The sequence below is a fragment of the Sebastes umbrosus genome, chromosome 3 (genome assembly GCF_015220745.1).
Source record: "Sebastes umbrosus isolate fSebUmb1 chromosome 3, fSebUmb1.pri, whole genome shotgun sequence".
Taxonomy (NCBI): Eukaryota; Metazoa; Chordata; class Actinopteri; order Perciformes; family Sebastidae; genus Sebastes; species Sebastes umbrosus.
In genome coordinates, this window is record NC_051271.1 from 21,889,013 (window position 1) to 21,909,066 (window position 20,054).

Below are 20,054 nucleotides of genomic sequence, written 5' to 3' on the forward strand. Positions count from 1 at the left end.
ATATGACAGCATCCAGTGCTTCATGTACATATTTTCTGCAGTTTATCCCACATTGATATCATTTCATGCTGTTTTCTGCCCCTTGTAATAACGTGTTTGCCTGCACAGGCTTAACATATATCAAAAAGATGTTTATCTTGTGCATACGAGCACTGACGATGAACAGGATATTTACGAGCTGTCAAAAGGTTCTCCATCGTTTGCTTCATCTCTGCAGTACTTTACAGTCATTGCATGTGAGTGGAGAATGTAAGCTTGTGTGTTTACCAAGCACAAGACCTAGTTTTGAACACTCTCTGGAGGGGAAGAAAGGCTGTTCGGAAAGAGATGTGTATTAAATGAGGACGTCAGTGTCTACAGAACAAACAGCCACAAACCACATCTGGCAGAGAGGAAAGATTGATTGTGTCAGGTTAAACCTGTTCAGTAAAGCAGCTGGGTTTCTGTTTAGGAAAGCTTGCATTTTGTTGTTGTTTAAAGAGCGTAAGGGGGAAACAAGTCAACACATCACGTTTCATTTACCAGACTTTTATTAAAAGAGGCATGCCTCTGGGTGTCAGACATCAGCAACAAACAGCAACCTGATCATATCCTGGACAGAAAACTGAGGCTAAACGGTGTCAGAGAGGATGCATCTTTGGAATAGAGAAAGAAACCGGTCTACAATCTTGGTTATAATACCCATCTTCATGCCACAATGCTGCTAAAACAGAGGTTGTTATGCTGCGCTGGGTGTGAATGAATCTGTGCCGGTTGAGGTGTCAGCAGTGCAGAGTGACTGTGGTATGAAAAGGCTGATAAAGTGCTCAGCGACATTCTTTTACCCGACAAATACTCATTCAACTACTCTGAAAATGGCGTAGATTGATACAAATATACACTTCTGAGCCATTTTTGTAAAATGAGAGTACACAAAGATCCAACTGCATAATCTATTGCCTGCGTAGCATCAGACCGAATGGATTTAAATAGGAAGAAAAACACTTAAAACTAAAGTTAAACAATTCTTTTCGTCGCATTAGCTGGACTTTAAGCCGATGATCAACCTAGTGTAGTTTTACAACATGTCCTAATAATTTGTGTTTGTACAATAGCACATTTACTTTTTGTTAGACCTTGTCGAAGCAGTCCATTAAATCTGCTCTGAATTAACAGTTCTAATCATTTCTGACATATTTTTCAATATAAAATTCAAGATATTATGAAACGTATGCAACGAAATGTTGTATTTCTCAGGTAAATGTCCACATTATCTATTAACTGCATCTTTATATCAAGTTGTAAATGGATGGTGTTTACTTTTTTACTTCTAGAAAATTTGTTTGAAACAAATACATTAAATTAAGTTGATATGAAACACAACACATCCCCCCCAAAAAAGAAGAAAAATAAATACATAAAATAAAAATTGGGGCTGTTAATCGATTAAAATATTTAATTGCAATTAATTGCACGATTGTCTATAATTAATCGCAATTAATTGCACATTTGTTATCTATTCTAAATATACCTTAAAGTAAATTAAGGGTAAGTTTGGAGCGTTATTTAGCGGCAAGCTAGTATGACATGGTTGGTACCAATCGATATGATGCCAGTATCTTAACTCTAGCTTTAAAACTGAGCCCGCTACAACCTAAAAATCACAAGTGACGTAAACGCGTTAAAGAAATTAGTGGCGTTAATGCATTATTATCGCATTAAGTTTAACAGCCATAATAAAAATAATATGTGATTGTGTCTCGTCTCAATTGGAGGTCTTTGTATTGTGTCATTTTATTATGTTGAAAATAAAAGTATTGAAAGTGAAACAACACATCAGGAATAATGTGACAGAACTATATATGTTGCACGTTTTCAGTCCCTTTGGCCTTTCCTTAAAACTCTGACAATGGACAGCTTCAAGTAAAAAAAAAAAACATCAGTTCCTGTGTAAATCCATTCGAAATCAGGCAATAATGTGAACTAAAATCATAATTTAGGCACTAATTATTAAGTATTTCTGTCCTGGTAAATTCATTTAGACAGCAGAGGCATGCTTTGTAACAAAATATATCTCTTGTATTATCTCATTTTAAAACAACCATGTGAAATACCTGGACTAAAATAAAGGCAAATTATTGAGATGGTTTTTAACAGATGCAAAACTACGACACTCCCAACAGTGGTATGATCACAACACCCTACACAATCCCTAAATAGAAGGTGATGACAAAACCGTAACAACTAGCATCTAGTATAACCATGTGAACAAAACAATATGGCAATAGAAACTCTCTTAAAAGCTTAAATACCCCATCCCATTCTGGAAATATCCCAAACTTAATTATACCCCAAATATCCTTGATTTGCATAGTGTTTTCTTACAATATGTACATCATAAAGCATCACTAAAGTAAGGCAAATTAAATATACTGTAACACGAATAAGTCTGGTTTTGGAGAACATGTGGAGCCCATTATTGTGAGAAACTAGTGCATTGTGGTAAAACTGCTTCATCCAAAGGCTGAACGAGAGAACGTGCATTAAAAAGACTCCTGAGGTACCGTCATGAATTAACAGAAAAACACCAAAACAAAATGTACTAAACACCAAAGTTTAAAGACAAAAGTGACCCACCTGTTTTGTCATGTAACAGTTGCATAAGAAGAAGAAAGTTTGGATGTGTGATGATGCCGGCCCTGCTGCCGGTCGGCTACATCTTTAAATTACATTTTTATGCTGCTAATATAAAGGCTCGCTCCCTGAAAGCGACAGAGGCTCCAGGTGGTGCTCAGATATGGAGTGTGATCCTATAGACAGGTTTCTGTGCAACGTCATCACAGAGATGTGTACGCAGCGAGGGGGGCAGAAAGCACGGCATGCTCAGCAGAGCCTAGCTGCAAATTAGAGTTGTTGTGCAGTAAACTGCACCAGCTGCAGAAAAGATGGATTGAAAATGTTTAGCATTCAGAGGGGATCAAATGCCTTTGTTAAAAAACAGAAGAAGATTATAGATCCAGCCCTGATGGGCAGAAGCATTCTAGTCACACAGCGCTAGCAAAGCTGCAGCTGGTCATGTCGAGCTGTTATGTTCCGCAGATCAATAAAAATGAACTGATCAACAACACGGTGATCGACCCATGCGCTACGGAAATATTCATATATGATTAGGGACTATGCCTTAAAACTTAAAAGTGATACAAGACTTCGTTACGGCTCTAAATTGCTGTGACGTTACGCGACTATGGCGGGGTAAAGCTCACTCCGGTATGCTGTACGTTGATTACAACGACTGCCAAAGCGGTTTTTCCCCCTGAATGCGCACGCACCCAGTAATGTTTGTATACAAGAAACCTGTCTATGGCAAAGAGGCAACAACTGTCCAGAAAGGCCACCTGTGTATTTAACAGAACCACACTGAGCAGCGGACATGTTGCTGTGGTTGGAGCTGGTGGTAGAAGACATTCAGAAGTTCAGATAAGGACTGATGATTGTTAAAATCATCTCTGTGCAGTCTTTGGTTGGTGGACCTGGAGCTCACTCTTATGAGGCTGGTGCAGGCTTCAGCAAACAGGTCAATGTTTATGCCCTACTACTGCAAAAACAGAACTAGAGAGATGAAATTAAAAAGCATAAGAAATTGATTGTCTTTGCTTGGGAAAATAAATACACTATGATTTTTTAAAAATAGTTTACAAGATCTGAGAGGTTTCTTCATCAAGTAGTACCTGAAAAGGACAAAAACATCTTAAATGGAGTCTTTTAAAGTCTTCAAACTGGACTCTATTGGGACACGATCACTCTTCCATAGGAATGTACGATAAGATGGAGTGCTCTTGTGCAATGGCGGCCAGTTCTTTGAGGAACTCCGTGAAGAGGACGGTAGCGAAGACTTCTGTCCGATCCAGAGAGATGGCTTTGGGTTTTGGTGGCGGCGAATTCTTCAACAACCTTCCCGCCTCGCCGTGGGTGGAGCTGCTGCTGCTTTTGTCTGAGAACATGAGGATTTAATCAGCAACAATGACAAAATTGAAAACACATAAATATACTCTGTGCAATGCATGAGTTGGAATTTAAGACATTTTGTAAACATAATAAATTCCTGTTAATGATTTCTCCATTTATAAATGATTTCAGCCAGATAGTAGGATCTTAAAAGTGCTAAAAAAAAACATTGATCACGCACAAGAAAGGAGCAGCCCTATTAGTCAACTAAAAAATTCCCTTCATAGAAAACTCTGGCTTTTATCTTTCCACAAACATACTTCCAACATGTTTTTTTGGTAGCTTGTACAACTGTGAAACCACGGGGAACCCAGTTCAAAAACACTCCCGGGTTCAGCCGAGACTGTTGCTCAACAAAATCAAGTAGAATTTATTCTGGTTCCCAACAGGAGCCGAAACACAACCCATAATGAATGCAAATGTTGTTTTGAACTCTACCCTTTTTTTAACAGCGCGTTAGTGAGATCGAGGAACTCAACAACAGTGCAGAGTTTATATTAAAGTCATCGAGAACATTAAAAACAATAATGCCATCTCAAGCCAATGGGTTCATCCTGAGCCAACTGTTGTACTGAAAAGACATTATAAAATAGAGCGAGAGTCAAATTACTAATTAAAAAATCAAAAGACTATTGAGTTTTTTTAAACAGACAACTTAAAGGAACAGTTCGACATTTTGGGAAAAATGAAGCTACAGTCAATCAGCATTGTATGTGCTCAAGTAAACCCGCTTTGATTTCAGTTTGAATTGATTAAAAATGTCTTAAATACTTGCAGAGGTGGGACCAAGTCATTGTTTTGCAAGTCACAAGTAAGTCTCAAGTCTTTGTACTTAAGTCCCAAGTGAAGACGGTCAAGTCCCACATCCTAAACTTTGAGTTTCAAGTCAGTCAAGTCTTGAGTTAAACAAGTCATAATGTGCTCTTCACCAAATGTAATGACATTTTAACAACAGAGTAATAATATATTACATTTACAAAAATCATAAATGCTTGTACAAATTTGTATTTATTTGTTAAAACAACTGCAACTGAACTTAATCATAAAACAAGATCTGGGGAATTAAGTGTTGACTTGCTGTGAATGAACAGCATTAACGTTAGTCGATTCAGGAAATGAATTGATTTGTGGCACACAAATAAAAAATGTAATCTTTGGGCTTGGGGGAAGGTAGCAAGAATTTTCAAGTCAAAAGCCTCAAGTCCGAGTGAAGTCGAGAGTCATTGGTGTTAAAGTCCAAGAAGAGTTGTAAGTCTTTTTGTATTTTGTAAAGTCGAGTCTAAAGTCATCAAATTTGTGACTCGCGTCCACACCTCTTTTTTCATGCGTAACTCGTACTGTTACAGATCTATGTGCAGATATAGATTCCAAACATAGCTGGCACAGGAACAAAGATCCTGGATGTGGGTGTGCTGTCACCTGCTGCCATGAATGAAGGCTCCCTGGCCAGCAGCCAGTGTTGGGCGGTAATGATCAGCTCTGGAAAGTCTTTTCTGGTGGCAGCCTGCTGTTCTATCTGGTTCTTCACGGTTGCCAGTACCTGAAGGGAAACACAGAAAAGAAACCTGACTGTACATTCACATCTGCAGTATTTACACTGAAGCTAAATGAATGAGAACAACCTTGCAGCCTGACTGTATTAATCAAGGATCTCACTTGTTCACTTGTGCATTAAAAGAGCAACTACAGAACTACGCTCAAACAATTCATTCTATTCCTATTTTAAATCTCTCATACACAGGAAAGGAAATAGAAAGCCTGCACATGCCTACGCACAACACATTTGTGTTACCTGGTAAAGGGAGCGAACGGTCGGCTGAAAGACCATGTTGGTGTTGAGCAGGAAGGAGCGCAGGAGAGGCTGAGGGTAGGCCGCCAACTGGGCCAGGATGCCCGTCAACAACAAGTTGACGTGAAGCGAGTTAGACGGCATGGTCTCCAGACGAGACAGCAGCACGCTGACAAATGGACCTGCAAGAAGAAGAATCATAAACAATATCTGAATGTAAGTTTTGGTGAATAACGAGGCTTCTGCAAAGCGAAGATTTCCCTTTTACGTACCAGTAAAAGGCATCGACTGGCTTCTACCTGCACCTCCGCTGACAAACTTCACCCCAAAAGGTGAATGCAGTTTGTCTGCCTCCGGTGTTTCAGCAGAGAAGGAGGTAAAATCCATCTCCTCTTCCTCCTCCTCATCCTCCTCCGCAGGTATGACAGGCTTCTTCAACTCTCCATCAGGTTTGACCTGTTTGCCACCTGTTTTTGTGTCCAACGTACGAATGAGCTCCTCATACTGAGCCAAAAGGTCGTCACCCGCCTCGGCAGCTGCGGTGATTTGTAGGTGGGAATTGCTATCCATCTGACCTTTGACCTTTGTGTCCAGGCTCTTTTTATCAGCCATCACAGAGGTTGGAAGAGTTAGACTGAGTCCGTTTTTTAGGGGAACTGCTGCTGAGCCTGGTTGGGTTTCTTCTGATTTAGACCCGTTGGATTTAACCCGTTCGACGTCTCTGGTGTCTTTCTTGGCAACAAGATCGTACACCATGACGTCGTCCTCGAACTCATTTTCCTCGATATATGAGCCTTGAACCAACATGATGGCCGTTTTCCTCATCTCCTGGATATGCTTTGGGGGCTCAGCAGGAGGCTGCCGTGGACGTTTACTCTCCACGGGAGCCTCAGCGGTCTGCACCGGGCACGCATCGTAACTATCATCCCACTCCAGCTCCAGCTGGGTGATGGAGGGCAGCTCTGTATTCGGCGACGGTGGCAGGCACGGTTGAGGGCGAGGCGCTACAGGCTGTGGAACTCTCTTGAAAGCCATCTGGGTTGGCCGAATCTTCAGCGCCGACTCCTCGAGGACGCCGGGCTGGTATTTCTCAGGAGGGGGGTCCTCGCTGTCGTACGGTGCTGACCAAACCTGGCAAGCCCGTATGCAGCTGCTGATGCTCAGACGGGCGTCGTAGAGGTAATGAAGATAACTGACATCCAGGTAGATTTCTGAGCCGATGGTGCAGGAGTTACCCGAGCCGTCATCATCTTCTAAGAAGCTCTCATTTTCCTCTGGAAAAAAAAAACGATAGGAAATGTTGATAAAAGCTGGCGTGCAGCGCCTCAGCGCAGCACTCACACAGAGCACAACTAATGAGTTTGACATGTAGCTACGGGAGGTAAAGTGATGTAATACAGCGAAACAGCAGGAGATCTCGCTATTTGAAAAAAATACTCATAATCATCCCTGTTATTTGTTCATGTCCCAGATAAATGCAGATCAACACTGCACAGATTTAAAAAATGTAATGTTAATAAATTATACTCATTATCTTTTATCTTATTAGATTTTAGCACTCGAACTGCTGCAATTAATGACTTTCCATTTTCCTCCGTCTGTCTGCTCTGTTGTGTTTTGACTGCACACCACTATTATTACTGAGGGATATGACATGCACTCTCTCAAATGAGGTTATGAATAGTGAAATCTGCTGGATGAATTCACCTCGTGGCTGATTTGAAAGCAGCAAAAAAAACAAAAACATCCATAAAAGCTGATTACAAATATGGCTGAAAAGCATTCATTTTTCCTCAGCTGTAGCACATACAGTACTTGAAAAATTAAAAGTATTCAGTTATGTCAGACACCATTTATTAAAACCTCCAAGCTTTCCTCTTTCATGCAGCTGGCAGCTCAGAGCTCAGTCTCATGAACAAGAACACCTCCGCAGTGTGGATGCCTTCTGACACACGGCCTTTAAACAGGGTTGAAGGGCATTTTTCCAACACACTGCCTTCCTATGCATTTCAGCTACGATAATAATTAGCTGGACTCCATATAGTCCATGTACTCCATGTAAGGCAGTGGTTCCTAACCTTTTTCTTTAGGGGATTAGAGGATAGGGGATTCATTTATTTTTTAAGTTGTCTGAGACCAAATCCCAATGTCCCCCCTAAGGCTTTAAGCCGTGAACTCTCAGGGACTTGACTGACGTCACCTGGTAATTGGTGTGAGAGGCTGCAAGGGCTTGAAATGGTATGAATGGGAAAACACTTTGTGGCAACGTATCACGTTACCTTGACGAAGCCTATTGTGGGTTTTTATTTTACGTTACGTGCCTATTTGAACATCTTCCAGGTTCTTGCCTAAACGAGACTAAACGAAATGGCTGATGGATAAACCAGGTGTGTAATAAAGTTAAATGCCTGCATTCCTCTGATTTCATGTGTTTTTTGTACCATCATAAATCCTTAATGTTAATGTTTCTGTGTAAATTTAAATATGCCTGGCTGAACACCCATGTGCTGTCCTCCTTGTTTATTTTACACCTCCGGGCATCCCCTAGTAACCCTGTGTTTAACATCACAACAACACTATGAATTGTGGGTAATTCCCTCAGGCAAAGTCTGCAGAAATGCGGATTTACAGAAAATCTAAATGTCTGACAGAGCCCTTAAGGACTTGACGACAGTAGGACAGCCCTAAACCCTGACGGATTTGCAAAAATGCGCCTCAAAGTCTGTGAGTCTGAGTGTGGACATTGGGATTGGACCTTACATCCCTTAAAACCAAGAAGGCTTTGCGACCCCCTGTGAAGCTTTGCCGACCCCTGGTGGGGGTCAGGACCCCCAGGTTGGGAAGCAGTGTTGTAAGGGATAATTCTAGTTTATCAAAACTTGGGTCTTCTTTTTGTATTTTTTGCCACCATTCCCATCCATTTTACCTCCAAATAAAGTGGCTTGTTTACAACCGGTATGATCTTCAGTCTCATCAGACTTCATCATAGCAACGTCTCCCTGTTTCTAGATCTGAGCTTTGGGGAGTACAATATTATCATAACCCACTGAAAGGAAGTCCAAAATGGCAAAAACAAAACCAGACAAACTGTTCCTTTAATTTAGCCCTTCTTACCCGTGGCGCTGGTGTTGCTGGGAGTCTCTGCCCCCTTAGAAAAGAGGATGGAGTCCAGCTGTCGTAGAGGTGGGGGGCTGTGATCAGGAGAGCAGCAGGACGGTGTTAATGCCAGGATCTTGGCTGCTGACACAGAGTAGCAGTCCCTCTCCCCCACGACACGTCTCTGACTCAACATCATGTGATTACAGGGGATCAGGTACCTGGGGAGGCAGATGGGAACGAATCCTGTTAGGAAAACCAACGGGTGGTCGTAGGAGGGGGGCAGACAGATGGTAACACAAGTCTGCACGGTGGGAGGTAGAAAGTAAAAGCTCATCATGTCATAAACCAATTAGATGTACCATGCTTCATAACTGGGATAAGTCAGTGTGTGTGTGTGTGTGTGTGTGTGTGTGTGTGTGTGTGCTACTTACCTCAATACGAGCTGCAGCATCACATCTTCACAGTATAAGCCGATGAGAGTGCGGAAAAGTGCCAGTGACACAGTGCCCAACTGCACAGTTGAATAGAAAGACACAATCAAACACATTACAACAACTAAGGATTTTTATACTACAGCTGAAACGTCGGTCAATTAGTCGGGAAACAAAAATTAAATCAACAACAATTTTGATAATCAATCAATTAAGTCATTTTTAAAGCAAAATTGGCAAATATTCACTGGCTTCTCAAACGTGAGAATTTTCTATTTTATACATCTTTGTAAATCAAGCAGTTTGAAGATGTCACAACAGGGTCTGGGAAATTGTGATGGACATTTTCACTAGACATTTTAAAGACTAAACAATTAATTGATTAATTTATAGAATAATGGACACTGCATGCTGATCTAAGCATTTAGCTCAAAGCAGCGCTGTGCCTAAGTACAGCCACACAAAGCAGCAAGCATGGCTGTAGACTTTTCATCTTGTTAGTAGAATTTGGCTGCAAATAATCATTATTTTTATTGCTAAATAATCTGTGGATTATTTTTAAGCTAACATGCTCACAATGGTACAATGTTCACCATGTTCGCCATCTTAGTTTAGTGTGTCAGCATGTTAACATTTGCTAATAACAACAAGTAAACAAAGTGCAGCTGCGGCTGAAATATTTCATTGTCACCCACAGAGCCAGGGCTCTAGCATAGCTTATATATTAATGTAAAATAGAGCCATTCAGGGGATTTTATCAGTAGTAGTAAAAGTAAATTTTGCTTGATTAGCCTAGAGAAGGTCGAGAGTTGAGAGTTTTTTGTAAAATAAAACGTTTTAAAGAGGACCAATTATGCTTTTGTCCTTTCCTTTAGTGTGTTGTAAATGTAAAAAGTCTGCAAAGTCACAAAGCCCAAAGGGAGTTACTTTCCCCCACACTTCTCCTAAACTGCCTGAAATGCCTTGCTTGAAGTCCTGCCTTTTCTTCCATAACGTTGTGATGTCACCAAGTAACACTAGGCTAAGCTAGTTAGAGTGGAGCTGGAGCAGAGTTCGAGGAGTTTGGTTCGGTTGACCAATCACAACAGTGGGCCAGCTGACAGAAGGTGAAAAGAGGTGCTGCAGCACAGCCGGTAGGAGAAAAATAAAGCGTTTCTTAAACATTAAAGCGCGTAAACATGTTCTAGTAGAAACCCAGAATACAAGTAGCACCTGAAAATGAGCATAATAGGTCCTCTTTAAATTATATTTGTGTGTACGTTTTTCCTTAAGTCAAAGGCTGAAACAGCATTAAGAGCATATTGTAATATTTGCATGTTAGTCAATGTTTAATTTGGCTCAAGGTCAAAAATGTGAAAAGCAAACATGTTTTCTAATTTCTCACTGAGTTGTCACTGACTGTTAGCAAACACGGGAGGGATCTCCCCGAGTCATTTACATAGCAATGTAAAGAACACATGACTTATTCATGTTAATGATTTAAACAAGATGCTCCTATAGAGAGAGACTGTTTTAAAATGCTCATATCCGTTGCTTTAATAACAAGATATGTCACTGCAACTGAGCATCACCATGGCAACAATCTCCCATTTAAAGTTTCACAATGGGTCCGAAACTGCCTCTGGGGCCGTTTTCTGGAGTTATTAAACATGAGTCATGCTGTATTTGAGTGCAGTGAGTGTGTGTTTTTCAGACAAAACATCAGTGATGTTGGCAGTTCGTTGGTTTCGTCCTGTACCTGGAAGGGCGTGTTGATGCGGCTGACTAGAGTATCTAAAATGTGGACGTTCTCGTGTCGGTGGAGGAGGATGAAGGAGAGGAACGTCTGCAGCAGAGCCGGCTCAGACGCAGTCCTCAGGAAGAGGTCGAGGTATGCTGTGGTGGTCATCACCTCCTCCAGGGTCAGCTTCACAGAGGTGGAAATCATTAGTCAGTAAGTTAAGAGTTTGTGTTTGAGAGTAACAAATAAAAACATCATGCCAGAGAAGAATCAGTTGAAATTGTCTATCTTGTATTTTATACTGATGTTCATTAACATGCTCTATCCTTATCAATAAACAAATAAAGGAAATGAAATAGATATGAGAGTGGTATCCAGCTTCTCATCTAACTCTCTCTTTCCAAAAATGTCGAACTATTCCTTTAATTTGACATGTGTAACTTTTATTTTGAAATGCGTCACATGATTTTCCATCTTCTGTAATTTGGTGATCGGTAGAAATGCCATCCTCAATAATAAGTTGAGTTACTGACTGTATACTTAGAGGTGAGAGTACCGACCTTGTGGAGAGCTGGTGCTAGGACAGGCACGAGGAACCCGTTGTAGATGTAGCTAACTAGCTGGTCTCTGATATCAGGGTTGGCCACCTGGGAACAGTCACATGTCAAGTGTCAAGAGTGCAGTCAAGCAGAAGGTTGCAGGTCATTTACCGCGTGTGAATACATTTTTAATGCGGCAGAGCCTCGTGTGAAAAGCAACAGCCAGTCATCACATGTTTTCACCTGAATGACGGCGTTGCAGAACTCCAGCGAGTTGAGAAACTGGACGAGGGACGGCATCTGGAGCCAGTCCTCTTTGTGCAGGCAGTGCCACTCCTCATTGGGAAACTCCAGCTTGGTGGGCAGAGATGAGTACAGGCCGCTCAGCCCTGTGGCCAGAACCTGAGGACACAGAGAGAGGCGGCAACATCAAATAAGATGTTACAGGAATCTAGATAAAGTCGATAGCTGATTATTACGGATTATCATGTTAGCATGCTAACATGATAAAATGGTGAACATAATTAATCGCAAATTAATCGCACATTTTTTTATCTGTTCAAAATGTACCTTAAAGGGAGATTTTTCAAGTATTTAATACTCTTATTAATATGGGAGTGGGAAAATATGTTTGCTTTATGCAAATGTATGTATATATTTATTATTGGAAATCAGTTAACACAAAACAATGACAAATATTGTCCAGAAACCCTCACAGGTACTGCATTTAGCATAAAAAATATGCTCAAATCATAACATGGCAAACTCAAGCCCAACAGGCAACAACAGCTGTCAGTGTGTCAGTGTGCTGACTTGACTATGACTTGCCCCAAACTGCATGTGATTATCATAAAGTGGGCATGTCTGTAAAGGGGAGACTCGTGGGTACCCATAGAACACATTTTCATTCACATATCTTGAGGTCAAAGGTCAAGGGACCCCTTTGAAAATGGCCATGTCAGTTTTTCCTTGAAAAAATTGAGTGTCATTTTGGAGCGTTATTTAATACCAATGGATTCCTTAGGTTTTCTAGTTTAAAATGATAGCAGTATATTCACTCTAGCCTGCTTCAACCTCCGAAAGATTGATGCATTAACGCGTTAAAGAAATTAGTGGCATTAAAACAAATTTGCGTTAACACATTATTATTGCATCATCTTTGACAGCCCTAGTTTATATCTACATAAGGAGTGGGATGTTAACCCTGTCGCTGTGAGCATGGTAGCATGCTGACATTAACATTTAGCTGAAATTTGAAATCCAGGAAGATGGATTTTAAGTTTGTCAAAATGGTTTGGCATAAAGGTGTTTTTTAGAACGCCATTTTATTTTCTCAATATAATGCTATCCAGCTGTTTGCCTCCACAGCAAAAATATACAGTGAAAAAGATTTTAGCTGTAGGTTACTGTAGAAAAAACAAACTGTGCTGCAAACCTAGCATCATGTGATATATAGAGCCTTATGCAAAATAATCTGACATAAAGTGATTACAGAGGGAATATTATGGGCTCATTAAACATTAATGAGGCGGTATATGGCATAAAATATATATATTTGGCTGTCAGTTTTACTTTCGGCGTCACACAACAGATTTATAATGTTGTTTTACTGCTCACTGCAATGCAAAATACTTTAAATCATTTCTTCTTTTCCATTTTGATAATGTAATGCAGATGCACTGCCGCAGCCTACATATCAGCCTCCTCCTCGCACAGCAAGACAGCATACATATACCTCTTACAGGTCAGCTCTATAAATATTTCAGCAGCAAAGAGTTTTACTGCCTTTCCTTTCACAATCAGCAGGATATGGTAATTAGGTCACTAATTAATGCATTAATGTCAGCAGACATAACAAACAGGAAATATTAATATGATTTCTGTCTTTTCTTAGAGGTGTAATTTTAAGTATTTATAGGATTTCAAAAAACAACAGAGTCTACAGCACCACAGATGAGTGCATCATTAGTGCTGCATTGATGTATACATCCTCTCTATAGGATTATCCTTGTAGCCTGCCAATGGAACCAATTACATTCAGACTCCAATTGTTTCACTGGCATCGCATCAAAAGCCATTTCTCATTGCGATGTCTGCAGCTGCGGGTAAAAGGCATTATTTACATGGGATTAGCTTGCAGCCGTGCCATAATCTTATGAATGCCAGACATTTGTAACATTCAATGAGATGGTTTAACCTCGCTTCAAGTGGCTTCATGAATTCATCTGCATATCATTTTTGCCTGATTATGAGGTCACATAAAAATCTGGGATTTTATAACGGCTCTCAGATAATACGTGTGAACAAGTCCTCATACAGAAAGGTTGATTAGTTGGGAAAATTAAAAACAGAAGGACTGAGTCAGATACCAAAAACCACCAAGTGAATGACAGCCAGAGAAAAAGAGAAGGAAAGGTAATTCATCACTTGGGACTGACCGGACAGAAGTAGGTATTCTCTGCGATGTGTTTGGCCACTCGCTCGTTCTCAGCAGACAGCGACATAATGAGCAGCAGTGCGTCTCTGGCTTGCTGGCCCACCGTGCCCTCCCTGTGGATGAAGGGGATGAGCAGGGAGAAGATGAGGAAGTTGGTGGCTCCTTGATCCTCGCTGGTGTGGAAGAACAGCTCCAGAATTGAAGGGTCCTTCGCCAGAACGCAGCACAGCTGGTGGAGCAGCAGCACCAGCTCGGCTTCGACCCGCGCCGCCGCCGTGCCCGAACAGGACGACAGCAGCATCATGAGCGGACGCAGGATGGGCTTGTGATGCAGCAGGGGCTGGCGCGCCTGGCCCACCAGCATCTCGTACATCTTCAGCTGCTCCAGCTTCATGTCGTCGGTGAACTCCCTGCGTAGGCTCCACACGAAGAGGCGCTCCATCACGTTCTCCATCACTACAAACTCCAGGATGGGGCCCATGGCGCCGGCCTGGCCGCTGTCCTCCTCCATCAGCAGGAACAGCATGTGCTCCACATAGTTCTGCACCGCGTTCGCCTCGTCTCCGGGGACAGGGCCGAAACGAGGGCCGCCGCTGGAGCCGGCGTTGAGGTTGATGACACTCAGGGAGGGCAGGGTGGAGCTGCCGCGTAGGGGATCATGCTTCTCTAGGATCTTCACCACCTACAGCAAGAGACAAGAGGAATATTACTTAAACTGAACACATTATAACCATATATCATTTGATTTTAACACAAGAAGAACAGCTTTTGCAGCAAACTTTGCAAAGTAATACGTTATTACGCTGTGGCAATCATAACTACAAATAGAGACAAAGCCATAGCTTGTAGAATTAGATTTAAAAAATAAAGCATTACGAGATAAGGACGATTTTGGTGGAAAGTTTTTTAAAAAAAGTCAGTAAAGAAAAAGGTAACGCCTGCACACAACTCCATGCCACAATATTTTTATTGACTACGTTTCAATCCTGCTTCGATCTTTGTCAGGTCAATGTGTGTGAAAAAGAAGAAACCACACCCATATTTATAGATAAAAACATCCACAAACAGACTTCTAAATATCAAACATGTTAATTCTCTGATTCCCGCTTCTTAAATGTGAATATTTTCTGGTTTCTTTACTCCTCTATGAGAGTAAACTGAATATCATTGAGTTGTGGACAAAACAAGACATTTGAGGACATCATCTTGGGCTTTGGGAAACACTGATCGTCATTTTTCACCATTTTCTGACATTTTATAGACCAAACAACTAATCAATTAATTGAGAAAATCATAATCGTTGGTTGCAGCCCTAGACTGAAGGCCACCGTTTTGGAGAACACAAAGTGAAGATTGATAGAAACTCAATCAACGAAATCCAAGGAAGAAGCAAATTGATCGCTGGGATTTAAAAAGCGCTAAAAGCACAGAATCAGTTTCCATTTATGCTGACAAAGAGGATTGTAAGCATTTCCACTCACATAATGTTAAGTATCTGTGCTAAACTACGGATGATAGACCTATGGCACAAATTTCTTTTTTTTATAGCAGTTTTAAATCGTATTTCTATCGGCAGTGCTTGTACACCATGTTAAAGTAAAATCATTCCCTTCTTCCTGACAGGTTAATTATCAACAATAATGGGGTGTGAATCGACCGGCAGCACAGCACAGATAAACTCAGTTTGGTAGCACGTAGTGAAACAGTCCTTTGTGTATCCATTCCCTCCCTTGTGTGTCGGCTGCGTAGAAACCAGAGTCACAATAATGGAGCCAGTGTCCCCGGCCTGCCACTGCTGCCATGACAATAACTGGCTGTGCACAAGAGAGAGCTGGGCAAGGCCGATGGAAACAAGAGAGCAGAGTTTGTAATCCCCGTCTGAGCCCGATGGGGCCTGGGCCTGGCCCAGTGGGCTCAGTCCAGTTCAAGCTCTCCAGCCATTACTATAATGACAGGAAGGGGGCAGGTTTGATAATCATTTAAGGATATTACTTCCTGGACATATGGAGAATTCTGATTAATACTGACACTATCATACTTGAGACCTCAAAAATATGGAGGATTTCTAAACCAAAGCAGGGGGGTCTTGGGGTCCTACATAGTCTCCATTTCGCTCTCCATCTCTCACTCAATGAAGGCCATTTCAGACAAAACACAACAACGGCACCACTGCGCTCTGAAACCCATTATTTGTAATGGCAAGCGCCGCGCCACGACAGCTTTTCACTGCGTCGAGCAAAGCCAAATTTTGGTGTAGCTCTGTTGTCGTCTGGGTTGAAACAGTAGGGCTTATACACGCTGTACAGTGCCAGAAACAGGTTAAGATATAGAAAAGGAAAAAAAGGTGTGAAAATGTGTCATAAATTGGGAGACATTCGGGAGAATTGTGACCCCGGGAAAAATCCGGGAGAGGGCAATGAAAAATGTGAGTCTCGGGAGGATTGGCAAGAATGCACTATCAAGGTCAGTTGCAGACGAGGTTAAGGTGTGTCAAACTATGATGCCTGGAGTATGTGTATTATTTGCAAACAATTAGCTGCCAACAAGCATGAATTTTTGGTTCCATGGGTCAGAATAACATTTGTAGTAGCAGGGATCTAACCTTCAAAATAAAAGCTATGTTAGAATTGTTTTAAATATGAACTATTTGTTTCATATTTAATCGGAACAGGCCACAACTAGGAGTATAAATCTGAGCTTCTTAGAAGTTGTAGCAATACATCAATTTGTTCAAAGTACCTTCCTCATTTTTTTACATAGATCACTGCTAAATTTGCTGATGCAAGTGTCTTATCTTAGAGCTGCTGGAGTTTTAACATTACTCAGTTTATACAGTAACACAGGCCCAGATGAGTGAATCTTATTAATACAAGATGACATATGCGGTGTCAGATCCAGGTTCTGAATTGCCAATTTTCAAAAAGGTGTCTACACTGCGAAAAGAATCCCAAATATTATTCTGGAGATTAAATTGGGATGAAACAATTATTTTTCACGCTTAACATCTGTGCTTTTAATTCAGCTGACAGATGTTATTGTAACCAGCAGAAAGCACATGACTGATGGGAGCAGGGACAGAGCTAATTTCACTGAAACTCTGAAGATGTTCGTAAATGTACACTGGATGGGAGTGTTTCTCCACATGAACTGCACACGTCACTAAACAGAAACACATTGATAAAGTGATTTATTAGGGGTCACGTGTCATTAACCACGAATGGAGGGAGTCAGTAACTCTTGCGTACAGACAGTTTGTTCCTCGTCACTACGGCTCTTCACTGTCTAGGGTTAAAGATTGCTGGCAGCCACAGCAACAGGCTGATCACTTTGCATGTCACAACAAACACAATGAGCTCTGTGAGGCCTGCAGAGCGCCAGATAAGACACAGCAAATGAACATTAACCTAATCTGCCAATGAAACAGGCAGAGCTTCTTACAGAGGGACCAGGCCAATATTACTTACGACGTGTTACTCGGATTTCAAGGTTTTCCGAACTGAAACCAAAGTCAAGCGCACTCTTATCAGGCTACAGATTAGCCAAGCATGGAAATAAGACTCTGCAGGAGTGAAATTGTGCTGCCAGTTTGCCTAAAGCAAAACAAGCTTTAATCTGGAACGGGGATTTTTTCCTGTTCACAGTCAGGCTGGGACTAGTGAAGGAATATGTGATTCTGTGAAGAAAACATAATGTATGTGTCAGAAACAAACTACAATGGTTAACCTACCGTCATGTTCAGTACCATGTCTGTCACTAGTCTGGACTGGACTGTCAAGCCTGCTAAACTTGGCGACCTATTATAACAGGTTTGTATTCAAAACAATAAGCTCGCTGACAACACAGTTCTTCCAAGTCAATCTGAATTCACCAACCACATTAACAGATGCATCCAACACAATGCACATCACTGGAGTAGGGCTGCAACTAACGATTATTTTCACTGACGATTAATCTGTAGATTATTTTCTTGATAGTTGTTTGGTCTATAAAATGTCAGAAAATGGTGAAACATGTGGATCAGTGTTTCCCAAAGCCCCAGATGACGTCCTCAAATGTCTTGTTTAGTCCACAACTCAAAAGATATTCAGTTTACTGTCATAGAGAAGTAAAGAAACCAGAAAATATTCACATTTAAGTGATTTTGAGTGTTCCAATATGCATGGTGATATTACAAAATCATGCTTGTATGTACACATGTTTAAAGGTACAGTGCGTAGGTTTGGTGACATCTAGTGGTGTGGTCGCAGATTGCAACCAACTGAGTACCCCTCCGCTCACTATTCCCTTTCCAAGACTGCGGTAATGTAAGCTGCCGAGTGCAAAACCGTGTTAACACCGTTCACCTACATAATAACACCACTTTAGGAACAACGGAAGTCAGATGGCGGCTGGCAGTACCACAGTTTAGCACTCTGCGTCTGCGGCTCACGTTACCGCAGTTTCACAAGCGTGTCGGAGAACTACGGTGGCCTTCAGGTAACGTAAAAACGTGAAAGGCTCTCTCTAGAGCCAGTGTTTGGTTTGTTCGTTCTGGGCTACTGCAGAAACATGACGGAGCCACATGGCGGACTCTGTGAAGAAGACCTGCTCCCTATGTAGATATGAAGAGCTCATTCTAAGCAAAAAAATTCTTAGTTTCAGGTGATTATACACTAATGAAAACATAGTTATTAATGTTATATTACATTTCTGCAAATAGATCCCCGAAATGTTGCACACTGTTCCTTTAAAAAAACTTTCCTCCTTCAGCGGATGAATGTGAAAACCGCCTTCTGGGGTCAAACTCTGCACAAATTCTACTTTACTTCTACCTCACTGGCTCCAGTGCCGTCCCAGCAACACTAAACTGCAGTGCACTTATGGCCAGTGGAATATTGGCAGCAGCATGCGTCCCTGTTCAGCCCTGTGGGTCCTGGCAGCCTGCGAGACCTCTACTCCTCCCACACTGAGACCAACAAACGTTGAACAGAGTGACACTGGCCAGACGCTGAGAGGTTAGAAAAGTCTGTTGGTAACTAAGTGTCAGCGGCTTTAATGTTGACGTTAGTGGTTGTCAGTGTGGGGTCTGACCCTTTATGGGGCTCGCAGCTAAATTAAGCTGAATTCCACTGGGCTTTTATTAAATTTGTCACCAGATAAGCTTGTAGGGATTAGTTGTGTTATTTCGGTCATAACTTAAGTCGTGTTCTCGTCTAACTCTGCAAAACAATGGAAATAAGTGTATGATATGTCAAACTATTTCTTTAAAAGGAGACATAGTATGCTCATTTCCAGGTGCATACTTGTATTTTGGGTTTCTACTAAAACATGTTTACATGCTTTAATGTTAAAAAAAAAAACATTATTTTTTCTCATACTGTCCAGTGTTAATTTTGGCAGCTATTTGAGATTTAGTCTTAGTCTTAATACGAAAATGCTTATTAGTTGTAGTCACATTTTAGTGATTTTTATCCTTCATAGTTTCAGTCCAGTTTTAGTCAAGGAAAATTCATTAGATTTTGGTCAAAATGTTTTCTCTATTTTGTCAGCTATTTTTTTTATTTAATATTAGTCCTGTTTAGTCATGAGATTACTTATTTCACATAAAATTTTATCTTATCATTATCTGATTAAAATCACAGGTTAATGATTAAGAATGCAGCTTTGCAGTTAGTTTGAGTCCTCCTGACTGCGTTCATTAATGATACGCAGTTCAGTAGCACCTCACTGGTCCGTTATGAAAGCCAATCCGCCCACCCAACATGTAAAAATATGTGTTAATCAACCACCTGACCCGAAACGACCCACAAACCGCCAACTCTATGCATTATAGTAGCACAATTGTCAGGATTGAGGTGTGATTGGGGAGGAGATGGTGGAAGGTGACAAAAATAAAGAGAGATTTTGGTAAAGTTATTATTTACATTACGTTTATCTACATTTTAGTCTTGTCTTTTCTCGTCAACGATATTGCATGTTTGATACCGGCACCATCTCGTCTTAGTCATGGAAAAAAAGGTCTCTGGCGAACATATGTCTTCATAGTTTTCGTTACGCAATTAACACTGATACTGTC

At 41.2% G+C, this 20,054-nt stretch overlaps 1 protein-coding gene across 1 annotated transcript in view; it reads right to left on the reverse strand.

Moving 5' to 3' along the window:
• Positions 1–512: 512 nt before the first annotated feature.
• Positions 513–20,054, reverse strand: part of fam160a1a (family with sequence similarity 160 member A1a) — a 34,906-nt gene continuing 15,364 nt past the window's right edge. The window contains exons 5-14 of the mRNA XM_037764806.1: positions 14,001–14,681; positions 11,806–11,964; positions 11,584–11,670; positions 11,042–11,209; positions 9,304–9,383; positions 8,888–9,090; positions 6,046–7,047; positions 5,777–5,955; positions 5,404–5,524; positions 513–3,970 (exon numbers count right to left, since the gene is read on the reverse strand). Of these exons, the coding sequence (XP_037620734.1) occupies positions 3,777–3,970; positions 5,404–5,524; positions 5,777–5,955; positions 6,046–7,047; positions 8,888–9,090; positions 9,304–9,383; positions 11,042–11,209; positions 11,584–11,670; positions 11,806–11,964; positions 14,001–14,681 (2,874 nt within the window). The 3' untranslated portion in view covers positions 513–3,776. The remainder of the gene's footprint in view (positions 3,971–5,403; positions 5,525–5,776; positions 5,956–6,045; positions 7,048–8,887; positions 9,091–9,303; positions 9,384–11,041; positions 11,210–11,583; positions 11,671–11,805; positions 11,965–14,000; positions 14,682–20,054) is intronic.